The sequence below is a fragment of the Setaria viridis genome, chromosome 3, assembly GCF_005286985.2.
Source record: "Setaria viridis chromosome 3, Setaria_viridis_v4.0, whole genome shotgun sequence".
Taxonomy (NCBI): domain Eukaryota; kingdom Viridiplantae; phylum Streptophyta; class Magnoliopsida; order Poales; family Poaceae; genus Setaria; species Setaria viridis.
The window spans coordinates 43,343,803-43,364,765 of record NC_048265.2 but is presented as its reverse complement, the minus strand read 5'-3'; the positions used below and the strand labels follow the sequence as shown (position 1 = coordinate 43,364,765).

The window sequence follows — 20,963 nt, the reverse complement described above, 5'->3', positions numbered from 1 at the left end:
TTCGGCATGCCACCGCATAAGCTTTGCTATCTTTAGGTTTGCAGACAACCACTTGATCTGAGGAATTATGGGGAAATACCCAACGACCTTCACAGGGGGTCTTTTGTTCCCGTCACATGTCATAGTTTTAGCTGAGTCACACTTGTACCATGAAGCATCACACACTGGAAAAGCATGCAAATCTTTGTACTTATACCCACAGTAAAGGATGCAATCATTGGGGCACACATGGATCTTTTCTACTTCAAGGCCCATTGGGCAGATCATCTGCTTTGTCTGATATATGTTCTCAGGAAACTCATTCGGGCTTAGGAGCATCTTTTGCAAGAGATTTAACAATTCATCAAAGCCTTTATCAGACAAACCATTGCTTGACTTCATCTCCAATAGCATCAAGTTTCGAGCTTCTTCAGATCTCTTGCATCAAGGCATTCAGGCTCCGCATCACCTAGCATCCGGTCTATGGAATCTAACCCTTCATCTGATGCTAATGTTTCGCGCATGCTTTCTAGCACGGTCAACTCAACAGAAGTTTCTGGCACTGGCAACTCATAAGAAGTTTCACCAGTGTTTCCAAGCACGGCTGCAGCCTGAGCAAGTTCAGACACGGTCGTTGCCTCAGATTCATTATCGCCACCCTCACCATGCTTATTCCATACCCGATAGTTACCCATGAAACCCTTACGCAATGAATGACAATGGATCTGCTCGGCATTGCCTCACTCCTTCTGATTTTTGCAATCAACACATGTGCAGGATACATACCCATCATTCTGAGGATTGTTTGTGATGTACGCCTTGGCACCCTTCACAAAAGAATCAACACCATTGATGAATGAAACCTCTCTCACCTTTGAACCGTACATCCATCCTCTATCCATTTATGAACAACGATATTTTCTCAGTTTGGTAAGAGTGAGTACTAGGTAAACCATACAAGCTACCAATTACAAAAAAAGCTTTTGGAGCATCCATCAAAAAATTGCTCAAAATTAGCCTAGAGTCAACAAAGAGCCTCTTCATCACATTTTCTCAATTTTGCAACAATCTAACTAAGCATACATGGAGTGATGAGCAAGATACTAACCTTCAAGCAAGGTGGTGATGAGCAACCTTAAAATTTCAGCTCACTCCACTGAAATTTGACCACAAATGAGCTCTAAAATGAAGCAAGAGAGCCTCTCCATCAAATTCATGCCAAATTTCAGAAACTAGCCAAAGAAAGAAGCTAAGAATTTAAAGGAATGCTAGTTACCAACCTCAAACTAGGATGTTAATGTGTGTCCTTCAAAAATGGGAGTTTTCTTGAGTAATTGGAAGAAAAATGGCCTCAACAATGGAGGAAGGAGAGAAGGCCGTCGGGTGGAAGAAGGAGGAGGAGGGGAGGGATGGGGTTTTTGTACTGTTGAGGGGTATCACCGCCGGTCCTATTAAAGAACTTCACCGCCGGTTTTAACCACGAGCCGGCGGTGAAGGGGGTATCACTGCCGGTTCTCTGCTCTGACACATGCACTCCCGTGCGTAACCGTTTGAGTCGGCGGTGATAATCCATCACTGCTGGCCCGCCCAAAACTGGCATTGATGGGCCGGCAGTGATGCCACATTCTGTAGTAGTGATGATTTATGTAATTTGGATTCATTTTGACAAATCAAACTCCGCTGGTGGCCGGCCCGAACCTCTGGTACATGTATACCTTGACCACCAGCACAGACTCTCTTCGTAGTAGGCTATACTGTAGTAATTCTATATATATCCAATAGATGAAAGTAATCAAAGCCCTAGCATAATAGTTGCAATATCCAATATGATTCAAGAATGGGGTGGGAGTGAACTTGGAGTGCCTTTCTCTTCCTCTTACGCAAAGGTAAGGGTCTTCTAGCTACTCTTGCTGTTCCGGGTTCCTAAAGACATACTTTTTTTTTAAATTCCGAGAGTCTCAATTATGTGTACCTGAATCAAAATAAGAAGAAAAAGATATCCAATAACTCTAGATCCTACTTAACAAGTGAAGCTCAATTTTAGAATAGTTATGGCTCTAGATCGTACTGAATAGCAGGAACTCCCTGCCCTTTTCGAAGGTTCCTTCGGAGAAAAAAAATGGCTCTAGTTCATATTTTTTGAAGTTAGGATGAATCTACTATAATTTTTAATTAATTATATAAAAATTTAGGCAGCAAGTGTCGTGCAGTGAAGCTAGGCGAACCAGTTCACCGTAAGCCGTGAAGGTGGTGTTCACAGGCTTAGCCCACCGCATCCCGTCGCATTGCCGGACGTGTTTGTGTTGGTCTGGCATGGTACACATTGGGACCATTTAAGGCCAGCAGCGCGAGGTGTGTACTCATAACCATTCAGGAGACCTATTCAAGGCCGGCATGGTTATGAATTCACATGTGCTGAAGATTTTCTGAATGCGAAGGATGTGCATGCATGCAAATTAAAGCCGGATGCAAGCTCCGGTGCCGTGACAAACGAGCACGCCCACACGTTTTGCCCAGAAACAGCCATATGGGAGGACTCATAACCCACCAGCTAGCTAAGTGGGACCTATATATGGCCGACTTTGTGGACGCATTAGGACCTAGGGACGACTGGCAGGGAACTTAGTTCATTTTGTTTACCAATCCAAACATTTCCTGCATGTCCCACGTGAAAATTGAAGCACACTTGTTTGGGCATTCACGGTTTATCTGCGCGTGTAAAACTAAATTGGGATCTATATCATCCCATTAGAGATCAAGCCTGTATATATAGTTTCATCAACTTCATCTGTCTGCATTTGAATAAACTTGTGGAGTACCCCTCAAAAGTTTCACTGCTATCCATTAGACTTGGTACTAATGCTCACATTAGTACCAGGTAGAGCATTAGTACCGGGTCAAAAACCAACCGGTACTAAGGGCTAGGACCAATGCTCAGTTTCCCAGTAGTGTTTTCTTTTCTCTCTTGTTGCATAATTGTTCTATTCTAATTAATTGAATCGGTTCAATTCTTGTCCTCATATTGAAATGAATAGAGATTGATTAGGAGTTAGTTAATGATGTTTGATCATGTACTTTTTTTGAGTGTCTTTTTTTTTCGATTGGTATCTATGGATTGATCACAAGCCGGGAACATGGTTAGAGCTTTCCAGTAATATAGTACGAAGCTAGCATGTGTAAGGTCGTTACACATCGAGAAGAGGAAACAAGGTATGCTGTCATTGGCTTTTATGTGAGTACACAGCTCAATCTAATCTAAGTTAGAAATCATTGTAATTCTTAGGCCCTGTTTTCGGGCGGAGGCTGGAAATGTTTTCATTTTCTTAAAAAACTATAACATACCAATGGTTCCGGATCGAGACACCAATACCTTTCTGCCCGGTACAGTATAACACTTATATAAATAGGAATAAGAAAGACAAGCCTTCGAATATATACGGAGATCGTGGCAAATTTAAAGCACATTTAGCCTCCGGGCTATGAATTATAAGAGTAAACATGATCTGAAGATCGTGTTTAATAGCGCAGCGAAAGTATCATGGATTTTTACGCGGGAATCTCATGTGTACTCAGTGTTCATCACCAAACAAGTTAGGGATGTTTGGTTCCATGGACTAAAGTTTAGTCCCAATCACATCGAATATTTAGATACTAATTAGGAGTATTAAATAAAACCAATTGCACAAATGGAGGCTAATTCGCGAGACGAATCTATTAAGGCTAAATTCATCTCGCGAATTAGCCTCCATCGTTGCAATTAGTTTTATAATTAGCTCATGTTTAGTCCTCCTAATTAGTATCTAAACATTCGATACGATAGGGACTAAACTTTAGTCCGTGCAAACACCTTATAATCAATGGCTAAAGTTGCCGGCATGTGAATAAATAACCACCTAAAGTTGCATTGCATCAAGGCACGGTTAATTTAAGGTAGGCGGTGGACTAATATTAACTTAGCTTGTGCATTCCTTTCACAAGATTATTGACCAATATCCTGCTACAGGTTCGCATCATGCGCGGCAGGTGAGGTTGGCTGCGCCTTAGATCTATATGCCTGCCCTAGCTTGAATCAAAATTGAGCAGACAGAGAATGATAATGTAGGAGGTGCCTGTAAAGTCAGCGCAAGTGAAGAGAGAGAGAATTAAAATGGTGCTATGTCAAGTTCCTTATCTGGCTTTGGTGCTTTTTCATGTATGTTTGTGTTCGGGATGGAAGGACTCGGGAGTATATGTGATAGATTAATCCCTATCTGTATCAGTGCACAAGAAGATGATGGTTGTTAGACTTTGTTGCCTCCATATACGTTGAGGCCGATCAGGTATAGATATCGGTTTCTACTCTGGCTCAAGCCATCACAATAGAGTTGATTCTTTCTCAGTAGTACTTGTTTTTTCTCAATGAGTTAAAAATTACATGTACTTCGTAATGAAGGGAGACATGCTAGAATAACTAGATTGTTGGACCTTTTTTTTCCAATGTTGCCAGTTTATAAATATGGTAACAAATACACTATTCAAATTCCTTAATGGAGTCACGTTATGAATCAGCACTCTTTGGACTTTGTAATGAAGGGAGACATGCTATAACTAGATTGTTGGACCCTTTTTCTTCCGGTGATAATGTGCCCTACATCTCGGAGCATCTGCAATGCTTCCACACACATGCTCGATTGTGCCGTGCCAGCGGGAGGTACGCCCTGTACTTGTGTGAATAATTGTGCTTGTGTCCTGGTGCAGAAGTTTGGTGTGAATAATTTTTCTTCCGTGCAACGGGCAACACAATTTTTTGTTATTTTTTCCTCAATTTCACCTTTAGTTGTTGATGGGTTTTCTAGTGCGCAGATTCCTCCCTCTAGTTGAATGAGCCTTCTGAAGTAGCTGTAACTCAAAGAAACAAATTTGTGCCTAACTCGAGTCTAGTTCCACAAGGAAGCATTCCATATTTCGCCTCCACGCATCTTGGCAACCTCAAACAGACCCACAACACGTGTGCGGTATGTTTGTTTCATATTTTGTATATATGGAAGTGCCTCATGTCAATTAATAGAAGCACCTATGTGCAATCTGTAATTCGCCTTCAGCCACTTACAGGTTGAATATTCTGAGTTATGGTTTTCCTCTGGTTGCCTCGCCGATACCCAGCCGCCATTGACAGTACATTGTAGACTAAGGCCTCTGAGCACCAGTGCAGATGAAGGCCGTACGTCCACTCATATTGGCAGACTAATATCTAGCTACCACACTAATAGAGCCGCCAATCTGTTGAGCTCTTCTCGCAATCAGAACATTCCATTCTGGAACAATATGACGCGGCGTGCCATCGGCAGTTCCTGCTGTCGAGAACAAGCTCTCTAGCACCCTGCATCTGCAAGCATCTCCTTCAACTCATCAAGACATGCTCGATTCTGCGGCGACAGCAGTTGGCGTGACCTCAAATAGAGTATATTTGAGTTTCATTCTGGAGAAAAGGGAAAAATAATACTCGTTTCCCTTGTTGACGGCAAGTCCTTTAGGTTTTTTTTTAGTACTCAGTGTTCCTTTTTAGCAACAACTCGATCGAAAAAACTAGAGCAACCCAGCCCATGGAGCTAGACAGGTCGTACATTTTTATCTCACTCTGAAAAACAAAAGAAAAAATGTATTAGCTTGTTTCTCTCATCTCTCATTGACGGCTTGTTGTCCTCGAGTCTTTTTACTGCTCTGAGTACCCGCAACTCATGGAAAGCCGAGAGAACCCAACTCGGGTCCGACAGCCTGAAGGTATAAGTTGGATTAGAACGAACCCCATGCACAATATTATGCAGCTTGAATCTCGGCGTAAACAGGCCCTCAATTAATCTCGATTCGGCGAGATGATGAACATGTATACCAACTCTCTATAAATCATGAAATAAAATGTTATTAGGAGCCTATGAAACCACATCATAAATTTTTGCAGCATTGAGGAGGTAGTTTCAAACAACATTTCATTTTCTAGTTCCTTATGGGCTATCTTGGAAACATCAATATGAATACTTCCATTGGGAGATTGATGCTCTGGGTTGCTAACTAGGGCCATAAAAGGCATCAGGGTATCGTGCATTAATTGCTTGCCACGACGCTTGGAGATGGAAGTTGGAGAGCGAACCGTAGCAACGGATTTTCTCGGAGATTGCAGCTGTTGCTAGGATGGCCTCCTTCTTGGTTTGAATTTTCTATTCTCCAGCAGTGTGTTATGCTGACATCCATGTTGATAACGTATAACGTTGTTTGACTTTGTGGCGGAGTGGAGGCCCACAACACTTCATGGATCATATTGAGAAGTTTCTTTCCTACGAGCACAGAAGAGATTTCCACTTCGAGGTTGAGTCGCTGCTTGGTTGCAGTTCATATCTGGTTCTTGGAGGACATCGACAATTCGCTATGGACTAAACGATACTCCATGAAATGCACATGCATACTTGGGCGAGCCATGGTTATATTCGTACGCATCTTGTTTATATGGAAATGTGGTTCCTTGTGGCTGGAGGATGGATGGATTGATTCTAAGAGCGTACAATCCAAAAACAAGAAGGTGGACTGGTACGGAGATATTGAGATGTTATTTTCCTTTTGATGTGCATCATGCTTATAATTAGTGACTTGTGCGCCCCTGCCTTATCTATTATTGGAACCCTAGGCACCAGGGTTGAGATCCATATATAGGATTTGTGACGACCCTTATTAAATTCGGATCGGATGTGAGTAACCACACCCGGAATGCTCCCATCAGATCAGGCGTGAGCCATCACTACTAGATAACTCGGTATTAATTAGTACTGGTTTGTAGGGTGCATATCTCCCGAAAATACATCCGGGATTAATCCATCAAGATAAAAGGGGGCGGTCTTTTATCACGAGTCCCTGAACCGGGATATAAGACCCTCTTTTAGTCCTAGTTTGTAAAACCAACCGGGACTAACGGGCCTGCCACGCCAGCCACTGGACAGACCCCTTTAGTCCGGTTGGTGTTACAAACTGGAACTAAAGGTCGCCTCTTTAGTCACGGTTTGTTTAAAGTGCGTGTATACAGCGCCATGCAAGCGCATGCATGGCGTCTATAATTTCGCGCATCACGTACCCCTTTAGTTAGCTGAGAGTTTTTTTATAATTAATGAAATCAATCAAACTATATATAGTATTTAAAGGAATCAATTTAACTATTACATAATTATATATACAATTCTTATACAATTAGCTACTATATGTACAATTCTTGATTAGTATATATATATAGTACAATTAATTCCTTGCTAGCTAGCTATATAGCTCTAGGATCTTCGTCGAGGTTTTCCCGTCGAGGTGTTGCTCGGTGCTTCTTAATTTCATCCACCATAATGAAATTCTCCTTATAGATTTATCACCTCGTCCACGAGAAATCCTACAAGACTTTCGCATATTGTGTCTATTCTTTTCTTCTCCAAGATCTTGTCTCGAATATTATGCATTTGTAATTTGGAAGTGAATAATGTTACACGAACAATTAAATATAAGGAGCTACAAAATAATTAACTATTAATAGTTTTATTTTATATTACGTACTTCCTAGTTTTCCTGCGGCGTCAACCTAGCCTTGTGTGACAGAAAATTGTGCATGTTCTCACAGGCATAGTACCCACATAGGTTATTCCCTTGTTCTTGTCTTAAGCACTTCAGTGAAAAAAACAAGTTATAAAATATTCGTCATATAGAATGTACCAAACATGCAAACTTCATTCATACCGGAAAGTCCGTATCCCATGTAAGTTTTTCTTGGAATGCACCTTGGCGTCGTTTTTTGATGAATTTTTTCCATGCCCTACGGATTAAAATAATGAATGATATAGTGTTAGGCAAAAATTTAGGAAACACGGTTTTGTATTGAGATAAAGGTCCAGGATTATTAATTACAAGTGTAGAATGTCTTGAATATCTTGGTACTCCGCTAGTGGTTTCCTCAAGGAATCAAGGATGGTAACTCAGCTTCTATCAGGCTGAATTACTATTAGGATCCAGTGGTATCTGTGTACGTAAATATTCATTAATCAGATAAGGAAAAGGAAACTAAGATAGATGGTATACGTACATACAAACACTTACTTGAAGTTGTATGGAAGTAGTATGCAGCTCTTGCCACCTTGAAGGTCCAGCATATTGAAACAGCCCACCAACATTTTATCTGTAAAATCTCGTAGTTGGGTTTGGTTAACTACGGATGGATCCATGAAGCCAACATGCAAGTATCCTTCTTGTCAGCACTTCTGAATTAGCAGCCTACATAAAAAGGAAGACAACGTTAGTAGGGCGACGCATGCATAAAAAATAATGATATGGTCCAAAATTTACATATAGATAAACGGATACTTACAGAGCCCAGAGCTGATGAGAGAGACGCCTAGGGTATCTTGATGGTACACTTCGTATATATCTTTGAATTCCAGCCAGAGGCATTTTTGCCTTCGCCATAAAAATCTATCAGTTTTACCTTAAGGCCGAACATGGAAGTCTTGTCGGCGGACATCTTCATGTACCATTCATGGAATTCGTACATCTTTAATGATAGGCTCCCTATCAACTCAAGCCTTACCAGAGACTTTCCTAGCTCAAACATCCATCTCGGTTGAAATGGCTGTGAAGCTGCTGGCTCGTGACCACCTAGCTCTATACATTGATCAAGTCCCACTCCAAATTCATTCATGAATTCCAATACTTGATCTTGTTGAGACTTGGGCATTGCTGCTATCCTTGTAGCGTCTCCTTCTGGTAGATGACGAAGACGGCGATCAACAACACTTGAAAATGACTTTTCTTTTCTTTTTTTCTCTATATTCATCGCCTCCTTGGTTGAATCTGACATCTTTTGAAAAAATTGTAATTTAGTTGGATCAATTGTTGGTTGTGGCTCCATCTCCCTTACTTTTTTTGTTCAGCCTGAACAACTCCTTGCATTCTGCTTGGATCTAGGACCAGCGTTCCTCTTGAGTCATTACATCCCAGCGTTCCTCAGGAGTCACTTCAGGCTCCTTATTTGTTTTCCTCTTTTTATGTGCTGGCTTAAGAGCCGGTGGTCGCGACTTCCTAATCGCATCTACAGCAGGTTCCTTTCTTGGGGTTGCAGGTACCTTGCTCGGGACTGCTCTTAGTCCCGGCGTCATCGGTGATCGGGGAGAAGTGTTGTTGTCATCGTCATTGCCAGCTGGATGTGGAGATGGAGACTTTGATCGAGCATGCATCGATGATGGTCCTGGTGCTGAAGGTCCCGGTGGTGATGGTCCTGGTGATGACGGTCCTGGAACTGACCGTGGTGGAGAAGTCAGTCTTGCCATTTGAGGAGATGGTTGCGGCTCAGGTTCTTCCGGGAGGGGTGCTTCCTCCATGCCCAGGATGATGATGTAGCGTTTGCGCTATAGAATGATGCCTCCTTGAACCGCATCTCCTAGTATCCTTTCCCCAACGCCTCCCGGGAGCTGGAGCTCATAGCCTTCATATTGGCTATCAACGAGCTGCTTTACCGAGACACTAGCATAGCCAGGTGGAATCTCCATGCCATGGCTCGCCTGTGTTGCCCAGCTTGGTAAGGCATTCACGTACGCTACTTGTACATATAGCAGAAACAAAGATGTTATTAAACTCCAATCCTGAGGCATGGTGGATTGATGGATTGAGAAGATTATTGCATAAATATTAATTATGTATAAGAGTATACCTTAACAGTAAGTTGCTGACCGGTACATGCAGCTCACATGAGGTGTGTTACCTAATGAAATCAACAGCGAACTGTTGCTGGTCCTGTGGATCAGGCTATACTCCTGATTGGGAAAGGGCCACTCAACGATTGACTTCGTCATGCATTCTTTGTTCTCCAAATTGCACTTGAGATTCTCGGTTGCGCCGCCAGCTCTGCTCAACCTGATCCTTTCTTCGCTTGCGGCTTCTGTACGAGTCTCTGTCTTCTTTGAAACCGTACTTCCACGGAACGATCATGAACCCGCAGACACGTCCTGGGTGCTCAGGATTCCCGAGGGCCAATGTGAGCTCATCCATTTCTTGATCCACCACCAACCTCCCAGCCTTAACATCTTCAATGTTCTTGGCGAGTTGTTCGCCCTTGAGACGTATTTCCTCAGTTAAGATCAACATCCCATCCTCTTGGCTCAGTCTGCCTCCATGAGCGAAAAACCAATTTTTAGCTCATTAGTTCCATTCATGAGTTGCTGGTATGATACCCCGTTCGAGCAGGTCTTGTTCCATCTTGCGAAATTTGGGCACTGCTGTTTTGTAACCACCTCGCCTTAGCTTATGGTGCTCTTTCTTACGACTAGCATTTCCAATGTTGGTGTTGACTTTTAGCTTACCGTCGTGGCTCCTCTTGTACTCGACAAATGCCTTCCAATGGCCACTCAACTTTGGAAATTCGTTGAAATCTGGAGTTTTGTCCTCCTTAATGTACTTTGAAACTAGAAATTTCTTGAATGTTTGAAATTGTGTGGCCATCTTTTTCGGCATCCACGCTTTCACATCCTTTTCAATATATCCAGTGGGAAATATGAAATGTTGCTTGACCTGTTCCCACAGCATATCCTTTTCTATTTGCGGCAGCGCGTTCGGATTATTTTTTTTGCCTCTCCAATTCGTGAAGCTGATGGGCACATTGTCCCTTACAATTGCCCTGAGCTGAGTCACGTACTTGTTTGCCACATCGTCGGGAGCAACCGGCCTACCATCTTTTGACACTTCTGTGATCTCTAGCTTTTGCGATCCATCCATCACCATGGTTTAACCTCGGGTCTTCTTAGGGTTGGCCGATCCAAACGGCTAACAGTTCAAAATTCGTTAATTAGTACATAATAATAAAGAAGAAGACATTCTAAATGGGGTAAAATGTTATAGATGATATATACCTCGGTGGTATCTTCTGTCGAAGCAAGGTTTTGCTCGGGCTCTTCACTGCCATCGGCAGACATGTTGAGGTACGTGTCCTCCTAGTTACTTTCTTCTTCAGTGTATGTTATGTTATGATCTCTACCAGCAATAATGTCCTTCAGCATGAACCTTGCATTCTTGTCGTCTACCATCTCAACTACTCCAAACACACATGAAATAATAGTTACATGTACGTTAAGGTATATAAATGAAATCATAGAAACGTACACATGAAACCGTACATGAAATTAACTTACATGAAAACTACAAGAAATACACAAAACATCTTGAATGAAACTTAATTACATGAAATGTCTTTAATCTATTACAAGTTAATGTAAATACATGAACTCATAGAAGAACAACGTAAAACCATACAAATTTATACTAATTTCTACTGAATTCTATCAAAATTGAAGCGTAATTTATTTATACAAATTTCTACTAATTTATTGGAATTTCTACTAATTTATTGGAATTTCTATAAAATTTGTACTAAATAGTACAAATTCTAAGAATTTCTACCAAATTTTAGAACTAGAAAAACATAAAAAACGGCTTGCATCGCTGCCTTGCATCACTGCCAAATTTATTCTAACTTCCTATACAATTTTACTAAACCAAATTTTCTATTAATTTTATAACTAGAAAAAATAAAAAAAGGCTTGCTTTACTACCTTGCATCACTGCCAAATTTATTCTAACTTCCTATACAATTTTACTAATCCAAACTTTCCTATTAAATTTATAGCTAGAAAAAAAGGCTTGCATCACTGCCTTGCGTCAGCAAGGTGCGGGAACCTAAAAGGCGGCTGGGTGCCGGGGTTTTACGCGTGCGGGCGCGGCGGGGTCGACGACGCGCGCGAGGGTGGCCACGACGGCACTGCGCATGAGGCTGTCGGGGACGCGCGTGTGGACGGAGGACGGCGCGAATGTATGGATCGAGGAGGACAACTCTCTCTCGCTCGCAGCGCGGAAGACGCACGTACGACTCTCTCGCTCGCAGCGCGGAGGACGGGGCACCGGACAGAGGGGTCGCGGATCGGGGCTCGCGGCGCGGACGGAGGATGGCGCGTGGACGGAGGAGGGAGGACGTGGCGCTGGATGGAGGAGGGAGGACGGGGCGCCGGATGGAGGAGGGAGGACACGGCTCGCGGATGATGACGTACGGCGGCGCGGATGGAGGCGGAAGACGACAGCGCGGACGGAAAGGAGGCGGCAACGGGGATGAAGACTACCAACGGCGATGGGGACGGAGGCGGCGTGTGACGCGTGCGGAGAAGGCGACAGAGACGATGCGGAGGCTAGAGAGGAGGAGTAAAAATTTTTCTAAGTTACCAGGTGCGGGGGGAGGGGTAGAAACACCTGTTACTTTTATCCACCCCCTACCATTTATCTCGGTTTGTAAGAAGAACCAAGATAAATGGTCTTTTAATCTCGGTTCTTCTTACAAACCGAGATAAATGGTCAACCCTTTTATCTCGGTTTGTAAGCAGCCGAGATAAAAGGCCTACCCTTCTATCCCGGTTTTGACGCACCCGAGATAAAATGTTGTCTTTTTATCTTGATTCATAACTAGAACCGGGATAAACGGTCATGTCCAGGTGGGAACTAAAATTTACCCTTTTGTCCCGGTTCTAATTACGAACCGAGATAAAAGGGGCCTTACAAATCGGGATAAAAGGTCCCTCTCCCATTTTTCATCTCCCTCCTCTTTTTTGAAAATATTCTTTTTTATATTTTTGCTGGATTTCATGAAGCAAAAATTAAAACTTTACTTATTTCAAACATGCAAAAATATATTTAATTAGCAATTATATTTACAATAAGTTTGAATGACTCATTAATTCTACACTATTTATATTACTTTCTTAAATAATTATTTTACTGCATCACTATTAAGAAATTATCAATTAAATAATTTATACGCGTGAAAATTTAAATTGATGTATCAATAAATCTTCACCTCAACCTTCTTAAGCACACATGAAATTGTATCAAGTAGTACATGAAATTAATCATAAATGTGAAGCAAATTTAACGCATTACAATGTAACATTAAAAAACTTTTTCTTCACGAATGTTCCTTTGTCATGATCACGGTGCAAGTACGGAGCCTCTTATTTGGATAGCAGGATGCTAGGGTCAACTTCAACAGTGAATGGAGGGCATGCCTGCAAATTGATCATAATCATCTAATTGGTTTGTTTTGTCCTCGACTCCCACAATTTTTCTTTTACTTGAAATGACTATGTGGCGCTTTGGCTCCTATGGATCTTCTAGATTTCTCTTGGGTTTGCTAGAAATGTCCTTCACATAAAAAACTTGATGCACATCATTGGCAAGTATGAATGGTTCATCACTGTATCCAGTCTTACTAAGGTCCACTATTGTCATTCCATATGGTTACGCCATTTAGCTTCACCCATTAGCAACAAAATAGAGGGATGCACAGCGGTCCGTATTCGATTTCCCATATCTCTATGAAACCATAATAAGAGTGCGTGCTACTATTTCTGCCTATGGCATCTATGCGGACACCACTATTCTGGTTTGTCCTTTTCTGGTCTTGGACTCTCGTGTAAAATGTATAACTATTTATCTCATAGCCTTGAAATTTCACGATTGTGCTAGAAGGTCCCCTGGCTAACCAAGCAAGCTGTGGGTGAATCTCAGAGTTACCCATAAGTTTTTTATGACTGACATGAACCTCTCGAAAGGTCACATATTGTGCAAGTATACTGGTCCGAGAATATTAATCTCTTTTACTAGGTGAACCAGAAGGTGCGTCATAATATTGAAGAAAGATGGTGAAAATACCAACTCAAAGTTGATAAGACATTGCACTACATCATTCTATATCTTTGTTAGCTTCGATGGATCGATTCCCTTCTGTGAAATTGCATTCAGAAACATGCATAGCTTTACGAGCAGCAATCGAACATTCTCTGAAAGAACACCCCTCAGTACAACCAGAAGCAACAAGGTCATCAACATGTAGCAATCATGGGCCTTGAGATTTGTGAACTTCTTTTCTTTCATATTTATTAGTCTCTTTATATTTGAGGAGTACCCATACGGGACCTTCAGACTATTCAATCATTCAAACATGCTATCCTTCTCTTCCTTGCTGAGAGTATAACTAGCAGGACGTAAGTTGTGCTGTCCGTTATCTCTCTTTTCCAGATGTAGGTCATCCCGTGCCCCATTTCTTTAAGGTCCCAGCGTGCTTCCAGTGTATCTTTTGAGGGCCCATAAACACCCATGAAGCCTAGCACATTCACACAAAGGTTTTTCATCACGTGCATCACGTCTATTGCGTTGTGAACATCTATGGTTTCCCAATAAGGTAGCTCCCAAAATATTGACTTCTTCTTCCACATGGTTGCACGTCTGTCATCGTCGTTCGGAACAGGTTGGTTACCAAGACCTTTTCCAAAAACTACCCTTACATCCTTTATCATCTCAAAGACATGTTTTCCATTATGATGTAAAGGTTTTTTACGAGTTTCTGGCGCCCCTTTAAAATGCATCCCGCTTTCTCTCAGATGGTGGAGAGCATGGAGAAATCGACAATGACCCATATAGACTACCTTCTTACCGTGCTTCAAATACATGCTATCTGTGTCATCTAAGGAGTGGGTGCAGGCTCGATATCCCTTGTTTGTCTGTCCCGAAAGGTTACTTAGTGCAGGCCAATCATTGATGGTTACGAACAACAGTGCTTGTAGGTTAAACATCTCTTGTTTATCCTCATCCCACACACGTACACCTTCTTCCTTCCAGAGCTGTAAAAGTTCATCAACCAACGGTTTTAGGTACACATCAATATCGTTGTCAGGTTTCTTTGGGCCTTGGATAAGCGCCGGCATCATAATGAACTTTCGTTTCATGCAAATCCAAGGAGGAAGGATAAACATACATAAGGTCACAGGCCAAGTACTATGACCACTATTCAACTCACTGAATGGATTGAATCCATCAGTACTTAAACCAAACCTTATGTTCCTTGGATCACCTTCAAACTCCGGGAATGCTCTATCAATTGTTCTCCACTGAGATCCATCAGCGGGGTGTCTCAGCATCTTATCTTCCTTACGTTCTTCTTTGTGGCATCGCATCAACTTAGCATTCGTCTTGTTCCTGAACAAGCTCTTCAAGCATGGTATTATAGGGAAATACCACATCACTTTCACAGAAACTCTCTTCCTGGGAGGTTGCCCCTTGGCATCACGAGGATCATCTTGCCTAATCTTATACCGTTCGCTTCGCACATGGGGACAAGCATCCAGATCCTCGTATTCAGCACCGTGATAGAGGATACAATCATTAGGGCATGCGTGTATCTTCTGAACCTCCAATCCTAGAGGGCAAACAATCTGTTTAGCTTCATATGTTGTGGATAGCAATTCAATATTCTCGAAAGAAAAATCTTCTTGACAATTTCCAACATCGCCTGAAATGCCTTATCGGACACACCATTTTTGGCCTTCCATTGCATAAATTATAGTGTGTTACCTAGCTTTTTATGGCCTCCCTGGCAATCTGGGTATACCAATTTCTTGTGATCATCTATCATGCGCTGCAACTTTGATGCTTCCTTCTGAGTTTTGCAATCTCTGTGTGCATCCCTAAGCACCTGAACGAGGTCATCAGTATGACCATCTTCTGCAAACTCATCTTCATCAGCCTCACCTATTATAGTATCTGCAAAAGTTTGGCCTATAGCACAATTCGGAATGTTGTCATCATTCTCCTCCTCTTCACCATCTTCCATTACAACCCCTCTTTCGTCATGACGGGTCCAAACCAAATAGTTAGACGTGAAACCGTATCTAAATAAGTGGTTGTGAATAGTCCCCTATGAAGCCTTTGAATAGCACTTCTGGTTACTGCATTGGGCGCATGGACACGATATAAACCCGTTCTCTGGCTTGTTCGCTTTGACCACTTCAAGAAAATTATTCATGCCAGCAATAAACACCTTGCTCCACCTGTCCGCGTTATACATCCATTGCCGGTCCATCTGCATCGTATTACGCAAGCCATTAATAAAATGGATTACAATAAAACTATCCATCACATTGCTAAAATTTTAGATAGAAATACACAAATTAAAATTTTAGAAGCAAATAACATGATAAACTATGACAAACTCAAATATTGCTGAAAGTTTACATAGAAATACACAAATTATTTAGCTCATATTTAATTTACAAATAACTAAACTATTAAAAATTTTAATATTTCTCACATAATTTACTTATTCTAAAAATGGCTAATTCCATACCTCTACCTGAAAAGTACTAAAGTATGAAATTGCACCTACAATTTATATGGCTAATTTATAAATATTAAAAACACATTTACTCTAATTTTTCCCTAATACATAAAATTGAAATAATCTCAATTCTACCTCACATTTACTGTCCATTCTCTCTCACATTCAAACTATCCATCACATTGTAGCTCAAAAACATGTATAAATACAAATCCTCTACATGCTTAACAACAAACAAACTCATTTTTCTCCCTCTCTAAAGTATAAAACAAAGCTTAACAACAATAAATGAATGGAGCATGAAGTAGCTAACCTTCACAACACTTTGGATGAGTGAAATCCCCACGGAAATGAGGAAAAAAATTCAGCAGCACCTCCCCTAGGCTTGCTTCGGCGCCATGGAGAGGATGAGCTTCTCTGTCTTTGTGGAGTGGAGTGGCTCGGGCTGGAGGAGTGGAGGAGAAAGAAAGGCCTCTTATAGATAAGATTTATCCCGGTTGGTAAATCCAACCGGGACAAAAGATGAGCTTTTGTCCCGGTTGGTGTTTACTTCGGGTTAGTAACGCCAACTGGGACAAAAGGTCCAACCTTTTGTCCCGGTTAGAATTACCAACCGGGAGTAAACTGGTTATCCCGGTTGGTAAATCCAACCGGGACAAAAGGTCCAACCTTTTGTCCCGGTTGGTGGCTCCAACCGGGGGTAAAAGGTGGCGCCGTCGGTGCCCGGAAACTAGCCGTTTTAACCGAGACTAAAGGGTGGCCTGTAGTCCCAGTTGCAAAAAAGAACTGAGAGTAAAGGTGCGTCCAATTCCAGCCTACTGTGGCGCACCCCCTTTTCTCCAGGCCAAAATTAAACCGAGACTAAAGGAGGTGGGATCTAAAGTCAGTTCTCTAGTAGTGCATCTGAATTTCACATATAAGGACTCGTCATGAATCTTGAGAGGATGGTCGTTTGGTTCTTGATTACCAAGTGTAGTTCTGAGTCCAGAATGTATATAGTCATTTTGCTTCTAGTCCTTCACACATGCAAGATAAATAATTGCTTAAGACTAATCAATTGTCCTAATCACACATTTCAAACTAAAGGTTTGGAAGAAAAATGGAATCATCAATCTAACAATTTTAATCGCCAAGGCTAGAAAATACAGCGGGATCTGAATTCCATAGGGATCGTTCTCTAGAGTGTTATATGCTAGCCACAAAAGCTGGCATGTAATCAGACGAACATGACCATGCTGCACCTGAACGTCTGCCCCTATTCCGCTGGCTCCTGCAACTACGCGTCCGGGACCTGACCTCCTCGCCGGCCCGTCTCCTGGTGTGCGGCGCGAGAGAGGAGAGACAGGCAAGTCCTCGATCCAGTTTTCTTTCAGGGCTCGAGTTCGACGGGCCGGCTGCACGTGTAGGTCTTGCTCTCAAAGCCCGTAAAGTCCGGTTCTCGAGTTGTTGGACGCGGCTGTGTATGAAACTTGGAAACAACATCGAGTCCAACATGTAAGTCTGATTCTCATATATCCAAAGCATGCATCCAACACTGCGACGGTAGCCTTCAACCGCTCCATTAGCCTTCAGACATCGTGATAGCCGCGTTGGCGTGCTCGCAACCAATAAGAGCTTCCACAACGTTGGACATGTTGTCGAGCACGAACGGTTCATCCCTATACCCTATCTTGTTGTGCTGTAATAGTTTATCATTGCACCTCTTCACCCGTTGGCACCAAAATAGAGGGATCTTGAAAGTTCATAGTCAGACTCCCGTATCTCTTTTATGTGACCATAATATGTGCCTTTTTTATTTGTTGTTTCTGGTATCTATACGGACACCATAATTTTGGTTGGTGACGCTTATATTAAATTCATACCCATATATGTCGTATTCTTAAATGGTCAGGATTGTGCTTGCTTCCCAAACCAACTAGGCCAATCGTTCATAAATTGTCTCATTACCCATGAGATGTAGTCACATGTAACACCCCAGATTTTTCCCAAAACCCAAAGGCTACAAAAATCATAAAAAAAATCACAAGTATAGAATTTATTGAAAATTTTGACAAAGTTTCCCCAGTAAATTGGGCATCCGAAACATACCACATAAATAACATATAAGTAATAAGTAAGCATCACAACCCTTCTATAGGATCAAAACAAAAACGAGATCAACCCAAAGATGTTCCACCATCAACAAACGATAAAGAAACCAATTTAACTAATTAAAGTTCTAATGTGTGAATGGATTTAACTAAGCTTGAGTAAAATTAAACGTGTGTGCTCTGATTGAATGCTACTCCCACTTTCCATGCATGGTCGCGGTCATTTGGTACCTAAAAATTAAATAAACACAAGCGTAAGGAAGTACAATTATAACCAGAAAGAACATACTTTAATCCAGAAACAGTGAACGAGTGAATAATCATGAAATAGTAGTTTCCATCTGAAATCCATCTGAAACAGACACAACCTGAAACGTCCTTAGCATTTACCGGTAAAGCCGAGCAAGTGGGGCCAGCATTTACGGGAACATGAATATAAGAACCAAACTGCACATCTGGATCCACAGGAACATGAATGGAATGTAAAGGAATAACTCAAAACTTGAATCATGAAGCTTGAATAGCATGAACATGAACATGGAACAACATAGTCGAAAGGCACAACAAAACATCCAACAAGCAAGTTTATCATTACACAAGTTCATCACACACTTGCCTTAACCTTGACGAGAACTCGGCATCTCACGCTCGACTCTAGAACTCCCCGAACCTGTCGGACAAAACAACATCTAGGAACTAGTCCAAATCAATCACAAGTCTATATTCTCGAAGAGATCGCTTGCCCAAACCCCAAATGAGCGTTTCTCACAAATTCTGGAAATTTGATTAAATTACTGTGTTGTTCAACCATATCTTTTGATCCACTTAACCAAAGGCAGCAAATAAATGCATTTTGGATATCTACACAAAATTTCCAATAACTTTTCTACAGACAAGCTGGACGAATTCTGACTATAACTAAGTCGAAAGCTCATGAACAGATCTCTGAGCGAAACTTTTCACAAGTGATCAAGACAGCAGCAGTGTTTTGGGCAACTCCTAGATCGCTAATCATATTCGAGTGAAACCAACTCCATTGGAAAGATAACAATAAAACCTAAAACTTTTGTTATTGGACAAGGTTGAGATTCCTCATCAATTGGTTGCAGAAATTCACAGAAGAAATCAATTCATACGACATAACTCGAACAGCCAATAAATTGAATCTTACAAAATTCTTTTTAGCTATGTACTGATCGGAAATTGATACCTTGGCTCAATCTCAGCAATTTACCAAGGGTTCAGATGAGATTGGGGAAATCTTAACCTTCCTGCGCTATCCTACACCTTGATTCTCCCTCCCAACGTGCAAGCAGCTGCAGCAGGTCAGCACATCAGCACGCACACAAACAACAACTGGAGGCTGATGGCACAGCAAGCACGCACAGCAGCGGGAGACATCAACCGCAGTGGCTGGAAGCAGAGGGAAAAGCAAATCGACCAAGACGACTTACAGCAGCCCCACAGCTGGACGCAGCAGCGAGCTCGCCGGGAACGGCCGTGGGAGATCAGGACACCAGCCGCACGGGGAAGGGAAGACCAGAGGTGGCGGCGGAAAAAGATGGGGACGACGACAGGAATAGGAGGTGGCAGCGCTGGTTTGATGTCGAGGGAACAGGAACCCTAAGCCACATCCAACGGTCTAGATTGATCTGCTTGCCACAAATTCACCCAATACCCAAACATGAACGGTCACCAATTGTTCATCCGAGTTATGGTTTTAAAAGTCAACCTTTGGTCATATATGGTCAACATTCCAGATTTTATTTAATTTTGGGATGCTACGTCGCAACAAAGCGTCAAAATTATTATATCACTGCGTGTAATCCAGACCTCGAACTTCCTTGGGTATTTGAAGTATGGAATCTTCTTGTGCTCCTTGATATAATTAAGGAGCCACGCCAACTGTGGTTGTTGAGAAATTGTGAAATGTGCTTTACTGGATGAAATATAGTCGGTACACACTATGGTTTTCATTCCTATTGTGTCCTTTCCAATTAGTCTTCCCTCGTGGCGTGACACAGGAACCCCAATCGGTCTAAGTTCATCAACATTGTCAATCCAAAATCAAATAACCTCCTCTATTCTATAACCTTCGGTGATGCATCATTCTGGACGAGAATGAATACGATCATACTTTTTTAGAATTGCTACGAACCTCTCAAAAGTAAATATATTGTGTATGAGTATAGGATCAACAATATTAATGTCTTTGACAAGGTTAATGAGGAGATGCATCATAATATTGGAGAAGGATGGAGGAAAGATTGTCTCGAGGCTAACTAGACATTGGACCACATCATTATGTAGCCTTTTTAGATTGTCTGAATTGATTAACTTATGTGTTATGTGAAATTGTTCAAACAATATCAGGTAGAATACCAGTTTAACTAGAAGCAATTGTGCCATTAGCGCATAACAATTATTAGGCTTTACGTGTATGATTCTTCCTTATCATATTTATTAGTATCTTTATACTGGAGGTGTAGCCGGACAGACTGTTCAAGTATTCAAACATGCTTTCTTTCTCTTCTTTGCAGATAATGTAGCGTAGGACGTAAGTTACATTGTTCTTTCTCTATTTTTTCTAGATGTAGGGCATCTCATTGTTTCATACATTTTAGGTCATGTACTGCTTTCAGTGTTTTCCATATGTACATAGGAGACCTAGCAGTTTCATCCAAAGATTCTTC

The 20,963-nt window shown here is 41.8% G+C and overlaps 1 protein-coding gene across 1 annotated transcript; it reads right to left on the bottom strand.

The window, feature by feature from the left end:
• Positions 1–392: 392 nt before the first annotated feature.
• LOC140222284 (uncharacterized) lies at positions 393–15,086 on the bottom strand. Its single transcript, XM_072292448.1, has 2 exons — positions 14,052–15,086; positions 393–590 (listed from the first exon to the last, which is right to left on the bottom strand). The coding sequence occupies exons 1-2, from the start codon at positions 15,084–15,086 to the stop codon at positions 393–395; spliced, it is 1,233 nt and encodes a 410-aa protein (XP_072148549.1).
• Positions 15,087–20,963: the final 5,877 nt, after the last annotated feature.

What these genes read in the sequence shown, in the direction of transcription:
- LOC140222284 (XM_072292448.1), bottom strand. Translation starts at nt 15,086, where the DNA reads ATGTGGTATTTCCCTATAATACCATGCTTGAAGAGCTTGTTCAGGAAC. An exon ending in TAACGGACAGCACAACTTAC is followed by an intron (nt 591 to 14,051) that starts GTCCTGCTAGTT and finishes GAACTTGCTCAG; the next exon opens with GCTGCAGCCGTGCTTGGAAA.